The sequence below is a fragment of the Rhinopithecus roxellana genome, chromosome 8, assembly GCF_007565055.1.
Source record: "Rhinopithecus roxellana isolate Shanxi Qingling chromosome 8, ASM756505v1, whole genome shotgun sequence".
Lineage (NCBI taxonomy): Eukaryota > Metazoa > Chordata > Mammalia > Primates > Cercopithecidae > Rhinopithecus > Rhinopithecus roxellana.
The window spans coordinates 81,469,821-81,488,946 of record NC_044556.1 but is presented as its reverse complement, the minus strand read 5'-3'; the positions used below and the strand labels follow the sequence as shown (position 1 = coordinate 81,488,946).

The window sequence follows — 19,126 nt, the reverse complement described above, 5'->3', positions numbered from 1 at the left end:
AAAATGTATATTTAAAGCACAAAGCCTAGTGCCTGAATTTGTCAGGATCTCAAACAGTGGATGTTATTATTAAGCATTGAATAAGGGTTTCAAATTGTAGTATTATTTATAAGCTCAATAAACCTTTTATTAAATAAAATAAAAAGATAAAAAGGAGTAAAATATTTTCTTCTGATGTCCTCGTTGTATACATGAAAGGACAGCTCATTAGCAATAAATTCATGGTAAACTTAGGTTTTGTTTATTGTTGATTTTGCTTTGGTGTTTGAGTTCAGCGGTGACCAATACTGAACTAACTGGGTGATACACATACAAAAAGGATATAGAATATAATTAACTACACTTTCAAAGTATACAATATTGTAATTTTAAATAAATTTATACTTATACTACTAATATAAATTGGTTATCCCTTGGTGCAAATTCATGTGACATATATGTTAAGTATTTCCTATGATAACAATTACCAAAAATAGAAGCATTTAAATTCATGACAACTGCATATATTTTTTAATAAAATGTTTTTGTCAAACAGTAGATATTTAAGACCGGTTTAAGAAAAAATAAAGTTATTAAACTATGAGTCAACTGAGTAAGAGGTATTTGGTTATGCCCATGATCCCAGCACTTTGAGAGACTGAGGCAAGAGGATCACTTGAGTTCAGGAGTAGGAGACCAGCCTGGGCAACATGGTGAAACCCTGTCTCTACAATAAAATACAAAAATTAGCCAGGTGTGATGGCATGAGCCTGTAGTCCCAGCTACTCAGAGGTTGAGGTGGGAGGATAGCTTGAGCCCAGGAGTTTGAGGCTGCAGTGAGCCAAGATCACGCCACTGCTCTTCAGCCTGAGCAACTGAGTGAGATACGGTGTCAAAAAGAAGAAAGCACTGTACATAAGTGAGATCACTCTGTTTATACACTGTACATATGTGAGGTCACTTTGTCTATACCAAGGGTGAACACAAAGCATCTAATAATAGAGGGATATAATGCAGAGTGAATTCTATGAATTGAAACTGATTTGAGAACACTGTCACTACAAACCTTTGGGTTCAGTCAGCAGACAGTAATGTCTGATGCAGCAATCAATTTAATACCACTTTTGTGAAAATAGCAAGAACATATTTCTATGCAGTAGGATAATATCTGTTCAACAGGCTCATGGTTTGGCTGAATACAGAATTGCCTTACGATCTGTGTCCCTTTAGTCCATCTAGAAATGTTAATCTTAAATTAGCTTTGTGTATATTTTGTGGAAATTAACATTTCTCAGATCCTTACTTTCCCACTGTGGAAACAATAACAAAAGTCACATTTTTTTTTCTATAGTATCTTATGTCAGAAGTAGCAATGACAAGAAATGTGTTCAAAAGTATTACCACTTTTTTTCTGTGATTGAATCTTACGCATGAATGATAATAAAACTTCCTAACAGAATATTGATCACAATGTTGTAAGTGGCAGTGATACTGAGAAAGAAAATTCTAATGGTTATTAAACAAGTAGGAGAATTACATTATCATTCGTAGTACATGTACTTTCTGTCATGCATTTGTAATACTTGGGAATGAATGTATATTTCCTTAAGGAACTGGAAGATTTGTACAGCTTGTTTCAAAAAGCCATGGACTTTTAATACTAAAGTTATCATTTTGACTAGTTCCATGTCCTTTTACTGAAAAAAAAAATCTAGAGCTGACTAAAATAATTTAAGCATTATAACCTGAAAATGCACATATTAAATGGAAATTTGAATTCAGCTCATATTGCCAAAGGGAAATTCACAATAAAAAACTAAAATGGTAACTGTTGTTATTAATTGGTTATAATGACAGATGAAGTTTTAACTTACTATGCACACACAAACTATTTATATGTGTGTGTGTATATATATATGTGCACACATATGAAGTATTATAATATATATAGAATTAATTCAAATTTCAAATTCAGACATTTTCTTTTACAAAATCCTTGAAAAATTCTTATATAAATGTATAGGTAGAAAGTACATTGTAATAATAAAATAAATTGTAAATCCACTTAAAATTTCTGTGTGGTACAAAACTGTGCCTTCCAAGTAAGGTCATTATGAAAACAAGGTCTGCATTTAATTTGGGAACCACTGCAGAGATTATATACCCTTCTAGGAGATTCATAGTTCAAGAGGAGTATTAAAGGTTCTGAAAATTTTTGATCAAATGTATTTATTTTTAAACTATTTTAAATATTAATGTTTTTAATACTTTTGGGAAAATTGTTCTAATTTTTTAATGTGGGAAACAAAAATTCTTGTTCATTTAACATGTTCAAAAATGTTTGTTTATCCAAATAGCTAATTTTATACTAAACTTGGCAGTTTATTTGCTAATATTAAAAAATCAAGATCTCCATATACCAAGTCTCTGCCTTTCTCCAAGTCCGTTTTTTCCTCCCTAACTCTCAAGTCACCACATAATCATGCACCCTAATATTCTGCCTCATAGCAAGACAAATGCATAGATGCTTAGCTGCTAGCCTAAGTGAACTCTTAGCAGGTCCATAAAGAGTATCGTGTACTTTCCATTCTTACTCCTTTAAGCATGCATGTGAGTGATCAGAAGGTAAAGTGTTAGAAGAAGCCATCCCTCTCTCATCTACCCACACTGTAAGATTCAGATCAGAGACCAGGTGTTTAGGAAAATCCTCTATACTGCCAAACTGGATCATTGTACCTATTTCGTACACTGATCTCATCTTTGTTTATTTTACAATGTTCTATTTGTTAATTTTTGTATCTGTGTTTGTGACTAAATTCTGTGAATTCCTTTCAGATTTGATTTTATTTGTTATTTATATGCATAGCACATTTTGGAATAGAAGGGATATTTAAATGTTTGTGACATGAGTGGAAAAATGATTACATTACAGAATCATACTGTAAAACTTGAATAGTGGAAAGAAGATTATATTAGATGCTTTATGTGAAGAATAGTTCTCATGAGTAGAAAAATCTGTTATAACAATAACCACTGGTGGAGATTAACTAGGCCCTATTTTAGTGTGTTATATTTTTATGAGGTATTTTTCAATAAGAACACTCATTACTTCATGAAAGTACAGCAAGAGCTCACCAGATTAAGTTTTTGCCCCTTCGTTTATGCAAACATATGAGGAATAAATTATTGGGGCAAGAATTTGCCCATAGGCATTGTCTTTGTTTTGTACTACTATAACAGAATAATACAGACTCTATAATGTATAATAAGCACAGATTTATTGGCTGAAGGATGGGACGTCCAAGATTGAGTGGCCACATTTTGCAAGGGCCTTGTTGCAGTGTGATGCCGTGACATGGTGGAAGGACAAAGAGCAGACAAGAAAGAGCAAGACATCAAAATCACAGCCTCAGCCTTTTTTTTTTTTTTTTTTTGAGATGGAGTTTTGCTTTTGTTTCCCAAGCTGGAGCGCAATAGTGCGATCTCGGCTCACTGCAACTTCTGCCTCCTGGGTTCAAGCGATTCTCCTGCCTCAGCCTCCCGAGTAGCTGGGATTACAGGCACCTACCACCAGGCCCAGCTAATTTTTTGTATTTTTAGTAGAGACGGGGTTTCACTATGTTGGCCCACCTAGTCTCAAGCTGCTGACCTCAGGCGATCCGCCCGCCTTGATCTCCCAAAGTGCTGGGATTACAGGCATGAGCTGCTGTGCCTGGCCACCTCAGCCCTTTTATATTTATTACTAATCAATTCATGAGCCCTCATGACCTTAACACCTCCTATTGGGTCCCACTTCTCAACACTGTGTTGGGGATTAAGCTTTTAACCTATGCTTTTTGGGGAACACATGAGTTTTTCTCTAAAGGACACTTACTACTCTCTCGGGAAAGTATATCTGCTTTCATCCTCATTTTTCTTAATTTTGTTGTCATCTGGAAAAAACATAAGGAATAAATAAAGTTGAGAAAAATGAGAAAAAGAACAGAACAAAGTCATTTAATAAAAAATTTTTACTATGAGAGATATTTGTTCACAGAGGGAAGAAATTATTTAGGGAAGAGAAGCCCTTTATTTTAATCACGATTTAGTTGCTGTGTTTTCGTTTAGTTATGATGAAATTCTCTAGGCTCTTCTAATTCTGATTTTCTTTCTCCTGTGACATAAAGGTGATATTTTCCTTCTGATTTTAGACAATAGATGGCTTGCTTTTTAAAAAGCCATGCATTGATAAGTCTTTTCTACTATAAACTTCATGTTTGTAAATGCAATCTTTTGAGGTTAAGGCCACATACCATTATGCTACTAGTCTAAGGAAAAACTATCATTGAATAAGGAAAAGCTATTATTTCATTGGATATCATTATTTCTATTTCCAAAATACTAGTCATTATTATTGTTGTATCTACTTTGCATGTTATTATTTTAAATATCACACCAAAATAATTTCTGACTCAACATTTTAACAATAGAACAAATTTGAAATTCATGGTTCAGTACAGAATTACTTTTGTATAAATATGAAATTTGAAAGATGTCCTTTGAAGTTTTAATGTATATATTATTATTAGCATATTGATTCCACCTTAAGAGATTACCCATAGAATTTATACGTTTCTTATCTTTGGGTTGAGGTACAATGAATGTCTAATAATAGATAAAGTTATAGGAATGACATTGAGAAAATAATTACTAATGATGTCATCATTAACTCTTTCTGAGATAAAATGAGTTCATGGAATTCCATGGAGTTCATAGAATCGATGAAGTGCTTGATATTCATTTTATTCATCTTTACTTTTTGTATATATTCATGGGGTGCAAGTGTAATTTTCCTATACTGATATTGCATTGTGATGAAACCTGAGCCTTCAGTGCATCCAACACTGAAGCAATGCTATTGTACCCTTCAAGCAACCTGTCATCATCCACTGCTATTGATATACAGTTTAAAATATGATATAAAAAGCTGGGATATATTCACCATTAGAATATTAATATGGCATCTGAAAAGGGAAAGTCTTCCTCCTGTCTCGCCTTATTCTCACCAATTAACATGACTACTCTCTGCAACCACCACCCCAATCTCAGTTAATGATTTTGAGCACAATTTATTATGAAAATTAAAGTAAATGAATGGAAAAACAACAGAGTCTTAGGGAAAAAAATAAAAAGCAGTTTCTTGGAGATCATTAAGTTTATTTTTCAGTTCTGTACTCATACTTTTGGATGGCATCTGAAGTGTAAGTTTTTTTCAATTTTACTTCCAATATTAGGATTTAAAAAGTGATATTCACTTTCGTTTTACCTATTTATGTGAATTGCATAGTTCTCAAAAATGAAAATACTGTGTCTGTTGACCATCATAATTTAAAATATTGTGTTTCTTTAGTTGTTATGTGATCCTGTAAGAATGCATCAACATATACATATTCTAAGATTAAGAAAGGGGCCATTCTTAAAACACATATGAGAATACAAGTAGATTGCCGAGCGAGGTGGCTCATGCCTGTAATCCCAGCACTTTGGGAGGCCAAGGCGGGCGGATCACAAGGTCAGGAGATCGAGACCATGGTGAAACCCCGTCTCTACTAAAAATACAAAAAAAAATTAGCTGGGCCAGGTGGTGGGCGTGTATAGTCCCAGCTACTCAGGAGGCTGAGGCAGGAGAATGGTGTGAACCCAGGAGGTGGAGCTTGCAGTGAGCCGAGATCGCTCCACTGCACTCCAGGCTGGGCAACAGAGAAAGACTCCATCTCGAAAAAAAAAAAAAAGAGAGAGAGAGAATACAAGTAGAATACAAAAATACAAATAGATACATTAAATTAATTTCTAACAATACACATAAATGATATATCAGTATTTAACACACTCAGGGTGGCGATTTTAATTTATCAGCATTTCTTTAAAAACTTTATTTTTACTGCTTTCTTATATTGATGTGAAGTGATTATCTGTAATATACTTAATCTGTGATATTTTTCAGGATTCTAAGAGGAAGTTTGTACATAAAATGGGTTTTGATTTTCATTATTATGTTTTAAACCAAATAGTGATAGAAAACTGTAATTTATTCATCTGTTACAAATTAAACTTTAGTGTTTGTAAACGAGTGCTCATTAACTTTGCTTTAATATGTGATACATACTTTACATTAAATCTTATATCTGTAGGGTCCTCCTGGAGCTGCAGGTGCAGAGGGAAGACAAGGTGAAAAAGGCGCAAAGGTAAAATAAATAATAATAGTATATATGTAATATATATTATATATAATAGGCATTATATTTGAAAATGTCATGCATAAACTGATCAATATTTTTTTCAGTACATTTGGTAAAATAATAAAAGTCTTTTCTCATCGTTAATATGCTCCCATATTTTATTCCCTAACAGGGAGAAGCAGGTGCTGAAGGTCCTCCTGGAAAAACTGGCCCAGTCGGTCCTCAGGGACCTGCAGGAAAGCCTGGTCCAGAAGGTCTTCGGGGCATCCCTGGCCCTGTGGTGAGCATCTGTGTTAAAAAGATGCTATTTTGAAAGTAACATTTTTATTTTAAAATAATTATGAATGAAGGTGCTTATCTTAGCATTATTCCATAAGTTATCATATGGATAATTTTGTGGGAATTCTATAAATATAATGTAAAAAAGTCAGATACTATATAAATATTTAAGTATATCATTTATTTAATAAGTTCATGGTGAAACACTGACTTATAAAGAGAAAATAGAAAACTAAATTTTAAAATTTCAATGATGTGAAGTGTTTATATATACATCTATATATATATTTGTGTGTATGTGAATATAGACATATACGCATAGTAAAGGCACAAAATTATTTACAATATTTTTAGATGTCCTCCATATGGCAGAAATTATGGGTGATATTTGCTTTGTTTTCTTATCATATTTCTAAAATTTAAAATAAAGAAATAAATATGTATTCTTTTATTAATTTTAAAAATCATTTTTATTTTCTCTAGGGAGAACAAGGTCTCCCTGGAGCTGCAGGCCAAGATGGACCACCAGGTCCTATGGTGAGTAAGATCTTTTCAGTCATTTAAATAGTGAGAATTTCTAAAATAAAATTGTCTATTAGCTAGAATTTTTGACATTTTAGCTTATAAATAGGTTTGTATTTTTTCTAATCGTCCAAGAAGTATATTATTTTGTCTTAGAGGAAAGTAATCCTAACTGATAGGTATATGGAAAATAAACCACTTGATCAGAAGATTTATTTCTTTCTTATGCACTTTGGATGAAAAAAAATATTTCCACTCTGAATGAAATGCCACTAATGATCCAGCCAGTGCTTTTCCTAGTCTGGATAGTTCCCTAAAACACTTGCAGTTACACTTATTTTCCTGGCATTTAACTTTAAAAAGTATGCTGGCACCAGCATAGAGTGATTCTTTGACAAAATAAATTGTTCTCTTCGTGAGTCATACAGGCTGAAATATAAAACAATAAAACTCAGTGAAAAAAAGATATGGCTACTGTAACAGTGAAGTTTGGTCACTATCATTAAGTCTGTGTGCAAACAACATGCTTGAGAAATGCAATACAGCATATTGTTGACTGGGATATTATTCATAGATGGAGTTTATTATAGGATCCAAAGCTATTTTTGATACAAATTTGGGCAGAAAGTGAGAACAAAAGACTTGCCCTTTAAAATAATTCCTTACTAGGTGACTTATTTGCTTTATGTATAGATTTCTTATGGTAGAGATTTTTGAGTGTCATTATCCAGTAATAGTTAAGTGTGAAGCGATTAATCAAAATGGCAAATGATACATATAGCACTCTGTATGTGTGATGAGTATTAGTTTAGTCAAGTCCTTCTATATATTTTAAAATTTATTCAAATGCCTCTTATCATAAATATATTAATTATCTCAGAGACAGAAACATATGCACAAAGCCATCACAACTGGGATTCATAATTCATTCAGGAAGAATTTTGGTTATTCCTTTCAACAAAGATGCCACAGCAATTTCCTCTAGCATACCTACCAAATATTTCATAAGTTTTAAAGAGATTATTTAAACTTTCACTGAAGAATTTAAAGATCCCTTGTTTAGTAACTAGATAAAAGTTATCAAATTTTGGTAGATTTCAAGCAGGAGATGATCAGTGCTGCCCATTACCTCATCAGCTTACGAAAAGGGCCCTGGTTGAAGCAGCATCAGCTCCACATCTGTATCATTACTTAGGAATATTCTCATTAGATATGATAAACTCATAACTGCCCAGAGTCAGAGCCTGGAAGGAAAAAAAAAAATACCTTGCCTTAATGTCACTCTAAAATTTGCCAGAGATTTTTTTCTTGTTATTTCAGATTTTCCAGTAAATATTTTGACCTTTCTGCAGATGAAATAAAAAGCACCATGCTGGGGATTTCCTTCAGCTAATATTAAAAATAAAACCTTCTGGCATACCACCTGATTCGGCATACAAACTTTTGTATTTTTGACTCTTAAATAAATGTGAGTTTACAGTGCAAGAGGACAGAATAATTTCCAAATCCTTTAGGTAAAGCGGAATTATAAGCATCAGAAGTGGGCTGCGTGGGCACATTCCATTCTGACTGCTTGTTTTATGGAGAGTACTTACGATATGAATAGAATGTGTAGTTTTTTTTCATAGCTTTAGTTAGTCTTGATTTGTGATGTCTAATCTCAATGAAAATGCTACTTACTCTTCGTGAGGTGAGGACGGGCAGAGAAATCATCTTCAAAATGCCGTTTATGGCAATTCAATGAGCCTTTCAAATCAACTAAGATCTATTTTAGTAGGTAATTTTTAAATCAGAATAAGAAGTAGCTTATTATGGTTACTAGTTAAGGTTATCGACTCTAGAGCCAAACTCTCGAGTTCAGAAACAAGCACTACAACTTACTTGGTGGATGACTTTAGGAACATTACTTTTTTTTTTTTTTTAGCTTTAAGTTCTTCATTTATATATATATATATATTTATGTATTTAAATATATATTATATATATAATTATATATTTGTATATATATTATATATTTATATATTCTTCATTTATATATTCCCATTTATAAAATGGGAATATTACTAGCCTCTATCCGATGATATTTCTAAAGTTTAAATGAGTTTAAATGAGTTAAATTGGGATATGGATATCTTCTACCACATGCGGTTCTTAGGTTAATTAAATGAATTGCTTGTAAATCACTTTTATGTCACCAATTAGCATGAGTAGCACCAAATCAAGAATCACTAAATGAGTGAAATAATGATATAATGATAAATGAAATAATGAAATAATGATAAATATTTTGAAAAACAATCAATTTTATATTCTTAGTGGAAAGTAACTAAATTCAACTTCATTCATGATGTGTATCATCAATAAACCTTATGCAAAAGTTGTTGACTATTAAAGCAAATGGAAGAGATCAAATACAATTATACTTATACAAAAATACCTTGTATTTTTGTACAAAAGTTAGAGTGTTAGCATATTAAGTACTATGATAAACTCAAACAGAGAATACTAGATATACACAGAGTCGGAACTTTTAAATGTCATTTCCTCTAGGGACCCTTCCCTGTTTAGAAACATGATATGATTATTAAAGAAGGAACAGAGAGTTATTTAAGTGTGGATGACACAGTGGCTGTGAGACTAACAGAAATTTGGAAATTCATAGAGGTTTCTATTAATCTCTGAATTAATCTGTGTGAAAGCTATAATAATAATACTTTCTCCATGATGATTTTTTTCCTCATTATAACATATATTCACACCCATATCCAAATCTACACAGGCTTCAATTTGCTTATCTCTGGATTTCCACAAGTACCTATTGGGTCTCTTTTCCCCTTCTAGAAGCTGCCTGTAACTACCTACTGTATTGTTTCTACTGGTGAGATAAAGCTACCAAGACATTCCCCTTTTCCCCAACTTTTAAATACAACTTAGCTGTTCAGTAAGTACAACTTACCTACTTTCATCTCTCCAGATTGGCAGCTGCCTATTTAGACAATTGAAATATCTAACAGAGCATCCATTACCCACAGAGACAAGTTTAACAATTTTATAGGAAGTTTCTGGATATGAAATTCTTTGGAATAGAATACAAAAACTAATTTTATAGACTCTTAAAATGATTTCTGCTTGGTGTCTGCCCACACTATGCTATCAGCTCTACTAGAGTCAGATATGATATAATATTTATTTTTTACTTTAAAAAGTACATATTTCACATGGTAAAAAACTTGTTTATAAACATGAATTCAACATATATTTACGTTTGTATATGTGTATAGGCGTACACACACACACACACACACACACACACACACTACAAATGTGTACTTAGATCACCGTATAGAATTGAAGATTGACAAATAGCACATACGGGCTGGGCATGGTGGCTCATGCCTGTAATTCCAGCTACTCGGGAGGCTGAGGCGGGAGAACAGCTTGAAGCCGGGAGGCGGAGGTTGCAGTGAGCCAAGATCACACCATTACACCTGGCAACTGAGTGAGACTCTGTCTCAAAAACAAAAAAGATAAATAGCACATATGGAAGCTAATCAAAAGCTAAGGATGATGATGAGCCTCTATAAATAATTCTATTCGAGTTTATTTTTTTAAGTGGGACTCTGTTAGTCAGTATAATATAATTGTATTAGGGTATATTAAAGGATTTTTAAAAATTTCAATAGAATTTTGTATTGGTTGAATTATACTGCTATTTTAGTAGTCAACCAACATTAAATGGGAATAAGACTGAATGTTTCATTTATTTATTTATTTATTTATTTATTTATTTATTGAGACAGAGTCTCACTCTGTCACTGGGTCTGGAGTGCCATGGCACAATCACGAGTCACTACAACCTTGTCCTAGGCTTAGGTGATCCTCCTACCTCAGCCTCCTGATTAGCTGGGACTACAGGCCTGTACCACTACACCAGGCTAATTTTTGGCATTTTTAGTACAGATAGGGTTTTGACAGTTGCCCAGGCTGGTCTTGAACTCCTGGGCTCAAGCAATCCATGCCCCTCTGTCTCCCAAAGTGCGGGATTACAGGCTTGAGCCACCATGCTTCACCAATTGAGTATTTTAAAGAGAAGAATGATGATGTCTAAATTCTACCCTCTGATACAAAATCAAAACTGAAATAATTTAGTTACTCTAAAAATTAAAATGTATTTGATTTTTTGAAGTCAGAATTAACATGTCTTGGCTTTAAGCTTTTATTTTGTTTTGTTTCATATTCTTTTAAGACTCTATCTGTTTTAATGCAACTGAAAAATTATTTAGCATTTATGTTCAAACAAGATTATTTAGTATTATCACACATTTCTGCTTTCGATAATAAAATGATAAATATCTGATAGTATTATTTTTTAAACAATAAAAACTTAAAAGATAGGATGGGATACTGAATTCGAGTTTATTTCTTTAATGCTACATTTAACTTATTTGTAGACAAGGGGGATATGGGTAGCATTCCATAATGATTAAAAAGGTTTAAATAACAAAACGTTTGGTTTTCACCGGATTAAATATTATTCCACAATTTAGTCTTTTAAATAAAGTGTAGTATCTGCAGTTTCTTTAAATTTCAATGAACTAGAGTTTTGAAATGCAGATCAAAGCAAATATTCCAGAAAGCATAATACTGCAGGGGAAAATGTTTGCTTGTGTATTCTAGACACTTACGAATGTATCATCCCTGTTTTCCTTTTCACTTTATTACTTATGAATTATGTATTTCCCTGGGGGTTTTCAATTTACAGTATCTGAAAGAGAAAAATAGAAAATATGTATAGTTAGAATAACATTTTTATATGCAGAGTTGATGTTTTTCATCTGTTTCAGGTTCAGAGGGTTATTTATAACTGCTCTCAATATCATACCAATTTCTATTTCCAGCTGATGAAAATAAAAACTGATTTTATATGGCAAATTCATCTTTAGATGTAGTTTGTAATGTTGTGAGAGATTATTAGCTTAGAGAAGTTAGTATTCATTATCTCTTACTTCTTCATGGATAATATTTATGGAAAGGATTTTTAATGCATTCAAAACACAAATAATGTCTAATATATTTTTCATTAAGCTTGAGCAATTAGAATCACTAGTAGTTCTTTTTTTGCCATTTTAGTTTTTTCTATTAGAATGGGATGAAAAAGTTGACAGGTATTTATCTGTAGCATATCTAAAACTAATGATAATAATTCAAATTTGTATTATGCTTCACTGTTTATACAGTTTTTACTGTGGCGAGCAAAGTGCCAGATAATGGGGAGATCACTGTATACTCAAAAATGAATTTGCTAGTTTCTTTGTGATCTTTTTGTCTGAGATTTAACAGGGCGGGATGATTGTTTATTCTTATATAAAAGAGAATGTAACTAAACTCATATAAATTTGACTCTGAGGATTAGTAATTTTCTCCTTATTAGAAGATTATTATTAAGTATATCCACACTTAAAACTGCATGTGCTTGTTTGAAAATAACTTTTCTCTGTTGTTAATTGAATAATATAGGGAAATTGTCCACTTTAATACTTAGAGAATTAACTGAATTTGAAAACATAAATATATCTAATAATAGTCAAAATACCATTGTTACACAAGCGCTAATTTATATTAACACTATTCCTGCTCTTTCCTGATATTCACAGTTTCAGTTTGAGAAGCAGGTTTCAGAAACTAAGGAATAGGGAGGCCCATCCTGATTCATGTACCAGCTCTATGAGATAGGAATTGTAGTCCCCAGCTTGTAGATGAGAAAGCTGAAGCTCTATTTGTCCAATTAATTTAAGTAGCTAAGAAGAGAGTTTGGTTTCTATGCCAGACTTATCCTATTCTGAACCCATACTTTTCCTAGTTCATCACACTGCTTGGATCAGATCCGTAGTTCTTAATGCTTTAAATTCACAAAAATTATGGACCAGGATATAATGTGCTTTTTTACACTGAAGAAATAGAGTGTTTCCAGATAGAGGAAAATATTACTCATGGTAACCTTGTAGAAGATATAGTAGTAGTGACTCATGATGTACGTTGGTAAAAAGTTAAAACAATTTGCTGTCATAGAGCCATGATGAAAATTATTACTGAAATTATAATTGAGATAATTCAATTCTATCAAAATAATTCTAATTCATAGAGAAACCGTATGAACGGTTTGCTTTTGTTGCTGGGTGCCTTACTTGTGGCAAGCAGTAGTGACATATCTAGGTTAGCGTGGCCCTAATTTCATGAGTCACATATAAATCGGGTATTTTAGCCTCGGTTTCACTTCCAACAGCATCTGTTGCCTGCGTAGTTTCACTTGTATACTTTCACAACAAGGACTTTATTTTGTGTTGTCTTCAAAATTGTAGTACAACAATTTGGTTTGTTAGTGTGGTGTGTTTTTTTGTTTTGTTTACTTTTTCTAGCAACAGGGTGTTCTCTGTCACCCATGCTGGAGTGCAGTGGTGTGATCATAGCTCACTGAAGCCTCAACCTCATGGGTTCAGGTGACCCTCCTGCCTTAGCCTCTCAGTTAGCTAGGACAGCAGGTGTACACCACCAATTCTAGTTTTTGCTTTTTTTTTTTTTTTTTTTTTTGGAGACAAAATGTCTCGCTATGTTACCCAGGCTGGTTGCAAACTCCTAGCTTCAAGCGACCCTCCCACCTCAGGCTCTCAAACTGCTAGGATTACAGGTGTGAGCCATTGTGCCTGAGCTAGAGTACAACAATTTGTAGATAAAGCAGTTTGTTCGAAAGTCATCAGTATGAAAATGTTTTTGGTTGGAAGGCAGGACAAAGAGTTAGTTGCTAAAGTGATGCCATAATTTTCATAGAAATATAAGTTAAAAAGATAAATGTCTTAGTCTGGGACTATTAAAAAAGTTAAATTATTGAAATGGAAGTTTATTTATATAAAAAATAAATTTCTGAGCGCGAGCCACACAGAAGACCGGTGATTTCTGCATTTTCAACTGAGGTACTGGGGTCATCTCACTAGGGATTGCTGGACAATCGGTGCTGGTCAGCTGCTGCAGCCTGACCAGCGAGAGCTGAAGCAGGGCGAGGCATCGCCTCACCTGGAAGCGCAAGGGGGAAGGGAATCCGTTTTCCTAGCCAGGGGAACTGAGACACACAACACCTGGAAAATTGGGTAACTCCCACCCCAATACTGCGCTTTAAGCAAGCAGGCACACCAGGAGAATATATCCCACACCTGGCCGGGAGGGTCCCACACCCACGGAGCCTCCCTCACTGCTAACACAGCAGTCTGCGGCGATCTATCCGCAAGGCAGCAGCGAGGCTGGGGGAGGGGCGCCCGCCATTACTGAGGCTTAAGTAGGTAAACAAAGCCGCTGGGAAGCTCGAACTGGGTAGGAGCTCAGAGCAGCTCAAGGAAGCCTGCCTGTCTCTGTAGACTCCACCTCTGGGGACAGCGCACAGCTAAAGACCAACAGGGGAAGCAGCGGGGGCTGGTGCAGACACGAACCACTCTGTCTGACAGCTTTGGGGAGAGCCGTGGATCTCCCAACGCGGAGGTTGAGATCTGAGAACGGACAGACTGCCTGCTCAGGTGGGTCCCTGACCCCTGAGTAGCCTAGCTGGGAGACATCCCCCACTAGGGGCAGTCTGACACCCCACACCTCACAGGGTGGAGTACACCCCTGAGAGGAAACTTCCAAAGAAGAATCAGGCAGGTACACTCGCTGTTCAGCAATATTCTATCTTCGGCAACCTCTGCTGCTGATACCCAGGCAAACAGGGTCTGGAGTGGACCTCAAGCAATCTCCAACAGACCAACAGACAGTCCTTCTGACTGTCAGAAGGAAAACTATCAAACAGGAAGGACACCTATACCAAAACCCCATCAGTACGTCACCATCATCAAAGACCAGAGACAGATAAAACCACAAAGATGGGGAAGAAGCAGGGCAGAAAAGCTGGAAATTCAAAAAATAAGAGTGCATCTCCCCCTGCAAAGGAGCGCAGCCCATCGCCAGCAACGGATCAAAGCTGGTCAGAGAATGACTTTGACGAGATGAGAGAAGAAGGCTTCAGTCCATCAAACTTCTCAGAGCTAAAGGAGGAATTACGTACCCTGCGCAAAGAAACTAAAAATCTTGAAAAAAGAGTGGAAGAATTGACAGCTAGACTAATTAATGCAGAGAAGATCATAAACGAAATGACAGAGATGAAAACCATGACACGAGAAATACATGACAAATGCACAAGCTTCAGTAACCGACTCGATCAACTGGAAGAAAGAGTATCAGCGATTGAAGATCAAATGAATGAAATGAAGCGAGAAGAGAAACCAAAAGAAAGAAGAAGAAAAAGAAATGAACAAAGCCTTCAAGAAATATGGGATTACGTAAAAAGACCAAATCTACGTCTGATTGGGGTGCCTGAAAGTGAGGGGGAAAATGGAACCAAGTTGGAAAACACTCTTCAGGATATCATCCAGGAGAACTTCCCCAACCTAGTAGGGCAGGCCAACATTCAAATTCAGGAAATACAGAGAACACCACAAAGATACTCCTCGAGAAGAGCAACTCCAAGACACATAATTGCCAGATTCACCAAAGTTGAAATGAAGGAAAAAATCTTAAAGGCAGCCAGAGAGAAAGGTCGGGTTACCCACAAAGGGAAGCCCATCAGACTAACAGTAGATCTCTCGGCAGAAACTCTACAAGCCAGAAGAGAGTGGGGGCCAATATTCAACGTTCTTAAAGAAAAGAATTTTCAACCCAGAATTTCATATCCAGCCAAACTAAGTTTCATCAGTGAAGGAGAAATAAAATCCTTTACAGATAAGCAAATGCTTAGAGATTTTGTCACCACCAGGCCTGCCTTACAAGAGACCCTGAAGGAAGCCCTAAACATGGAAAGGAACAACCGGTACCAGCCATTGCAAAAACATGCCAAAATGTAAAGACCATCGAGGCTAGGAAGAAACTGCATCAACTAACGAGCAAAATAACCAGTTAATATCATAATGGCAGGATCAAGTTCACACATAACAATATTAACCTTAAATGTAAATGGACTAAATGCTCCAATTAAAAGACACAGACTGGCAAACTGGATAAAGAGCCAAGACCCATCAGTCTGCTGTATTCGGGAGACCCATCTCACATGTAGAGACATACATAGGCTCAAAATAAAGGGATGGAGGAAGATCTACCAAGCAAATGGAGAACAAAAAAAAGCAGGGGTTGCAATCCTAGTCTCTGATAAAACAGACTTTAAACCATCAAAGATCAAAAGAGACAAAGAAGGCCATTACATAATGGTAAAGGGATCAATTCAACAGGAAGAGCTAACTCTCCTAAATATATATGCACCCAATACAGGAGCACCCAGATTCATAAAGCAAGTCCTTAGAGACTTACAAAGAGACTTAGACTCCCATAGAATAATAATGGGAGACTTCAACACTCCACTGTCAACATTAGACAGATCAACGAGACAGAAAGTTCACAAGGATATCCAGGAATTGAACTTATCTCTGCACCAAGCGGACCTAATAGACATCTATAGAACTCTCCACCCCAAATCAACAGAATATACATTCTTCTCAGCACCACATCGCACTTATTCCAAAGTTGACCACATAATTGGAAGTAAAGCACTCCTCAGCAAATGTAAAAGAACAGAAATTATAACAAACTGTCTCTCAGACCACAGTGCTATCAAACTAGAACTCAGGACTAAGAAACTCAATCAAAACCGCTCAACTACATGGAAACTGAACAACCTGCTCCTGAATGACTACTGGGTACATAACAAAATGAAAGCGGAAATTAAGATGTTCTTTGAAACCAATGAGAACAAGGATACAACATACCAGAATCTCTGGGACACATTTAAAGCAGTGTGTAGAGGGAAATTTATAGCACTAAATTACCACAGGAGAAAGCAGGAAAGATCTAAAATTGACACTCTAACATCACAATTAAAAGAACTAGAGAGGCAAGAGCAAACACATTCAAAAGCTAGCAGAAGGCAAGAAATAACTAAGATCAGAGCAGAACTGAAGGAGATAGAGACACAAAAAACCCTCCAAAAAATCAATGAATCCAGCAGTTGGTTTTTTGAAAAGATCAACAAAATTGACAGACCGCTAGCAAGGCTAATAAAGAAGAAAAGAGAGAGGAATCAAATAGATGCAATAAAAAATGATAAAGGGGATATCACCACTGACCCCACAGAAATACAAACAACCATCAGAGAATACTATAAACGCCTCTACGCAAATCAACTAGAAAATCTAGAAGAAATGGATAATTTCCTGGACACTTACACTCTCCCAAGACTAAACCAGGAAGAAGTTGAATCCCTGAATAGACCAATAGCAGGCTCTGAAATTGAGGCAACAATTAATAGCCTACCCACCAAAAAAAGTCCAGGACCAGATGGATTCACAGCTGAATTCTACCAGAGGTACAAGGAGAAGCTGGCACCATTCCTTCTGAAACTATTCCAATCAATAGAAAAAGAGGGAATCCTCCCTAACTCATTTTATGAGGCCAACATCATCCTGATACCAAAGCCTGGCAGAGACACAACAAAAAAAGAGAATTTTAGACCAATATCCCTGATGAACATTGATGCAAAAATTCTCAATAAAATACTGGCAAACCGGATTCAGCAGCACATCAAAAAGCTTATCCACCATGATCAAGTGGGCTTCATCCCTGGGATGCAAGGCTGGTTCAACATTCACAAATCAATAAATGTAATCCAGCATATAAACAGAACCAAAGTCAAGAACCACATGATTATCTCAATAGATGCAGAAAAGGCTTTTGACAAAATTCAACAGCCCTTCATGCTAAAAACTCTCAATAAATTCGGTATTGATGGAACGTACCTCAAAATAATAAGAGCTATTTATGACAAACCCACAGCTAATATCATACTGAATGGGCAAAAACTGGAAAAATTCCCTTTGAAAACTGGCACAAGACAGGGATGCCCTCTCTCACCACTCCTATTCAACATAGTGTTGGAAGTACTGGCTAGGGCAATCAGGCAAGAGAAAGAAATCAAGGGTATCCAGTTAGGAAAAGAAGAAGTCAAATTGTCCCTGTTTGCAGATGACATGATTGTATATTTAGAAAACCCCATCGTCTCAGCCCAAAAGCTCCTTAAGCTGATAAGCAACTTCAGCAAAGTCTCAGGATACAAAATTAATGTGCAAAAATCACAAGCATTCTTATACACCAGTAACAGACAAGCAGAGAGCCAAATCAGGAATGAACTTCCATTCACAATTGCTTCAAAGAGAATAAAATACCTAGGAATCCAGCTTACAAGGGAAGTAAAGGACCTCTTCAAGGAGAACTACAAACCACTGCTCAGTGAAATCAAAGAGGACACAAACAAATGGAAGAACATACCATGCTCATGGATAGGAAGAATCAATATCATGAAAATGGCCATACTGCCCAAGGTTATTTATAGATTCAATGCCATCCCCATCAAGCTACCAATGAGTTTCTTCACAGAATTGGAAAAAACTGCTTTAAAGTTCATATGGAACCAAAAAAGAGCCCGCATTGCCAAGACAATCCTAAGTCAAAAGGACAAAGCTGGAGGCGTCACGCTACCTGACTTCAAACTATACTACAAGGCTACAGTAACCAAAACAGCATGGTACTGGTACCAAAACAGAGATATAGACCAATGGAACAGAACAGAGTCCTCAGAAATAATACCACACATCTACAGCCATCTGATCTTTGACAAACCTGAGAGAAACAAGAAATGGGGAAAGGATTCCCTATTTAATAAATGGTGCTGGGAAAATTGGCTAGCCATAAGTAGAAAGCTGAAACTGGATCCTTTCCTTACCCCTTATACGAAGATTAATTCAAGATGGATTAGAGACTTAAATGTTAGACCTAATACCATAAAAACCCTAGAAGAAAATCTAGGTAGTACCATTCAGGACATAGGCATGGGCAAGGACTTCATGTCTAAAACACCAAAAGCAATGGCAGCAAAAGCCAAAATTGACAAATGGGATCTAATTAAACTAAAGAGCTTTTGCACAGCAAAAGAAACTACCATCAGAGTGAACAGGCAACCTACAGAATGGGAGAAAATTTTTGCAACCTACTCATCTGACAAAGGG

The 19,126-nt window shown here is 35.5% G+C and overlaps 1 protein-coding gene across 1 annotated transcript in view; it reads left to right on the top strand.

Annotated features, from left to right (window-relative positions):
- COL11A1 (collagen type XI alpha 1 chain) overlaps positions 1–19,126 on the top strand; it is a 225,766-nt gene that overhangs the window by 191,710 nt on the left and 14,930 nt on the right. Inside the window, exons 55-57 of the mRNA XM_010356796.2 lie at positions 6,150–6,203; positions 6,370–6,477; positions 6,960–7,013. Of these exons, the coding sequence (XP_010355098.1) occupies positions 6,150–6,203; positions 6,370–6,477; positions 6,960–7,013 (216 nt within the window). The remainder of the gene's footprint in view (positions 1–6,149; positions 6,204–6,369; positions 6,478–6,959; positions 7,014–19,126) is intronic.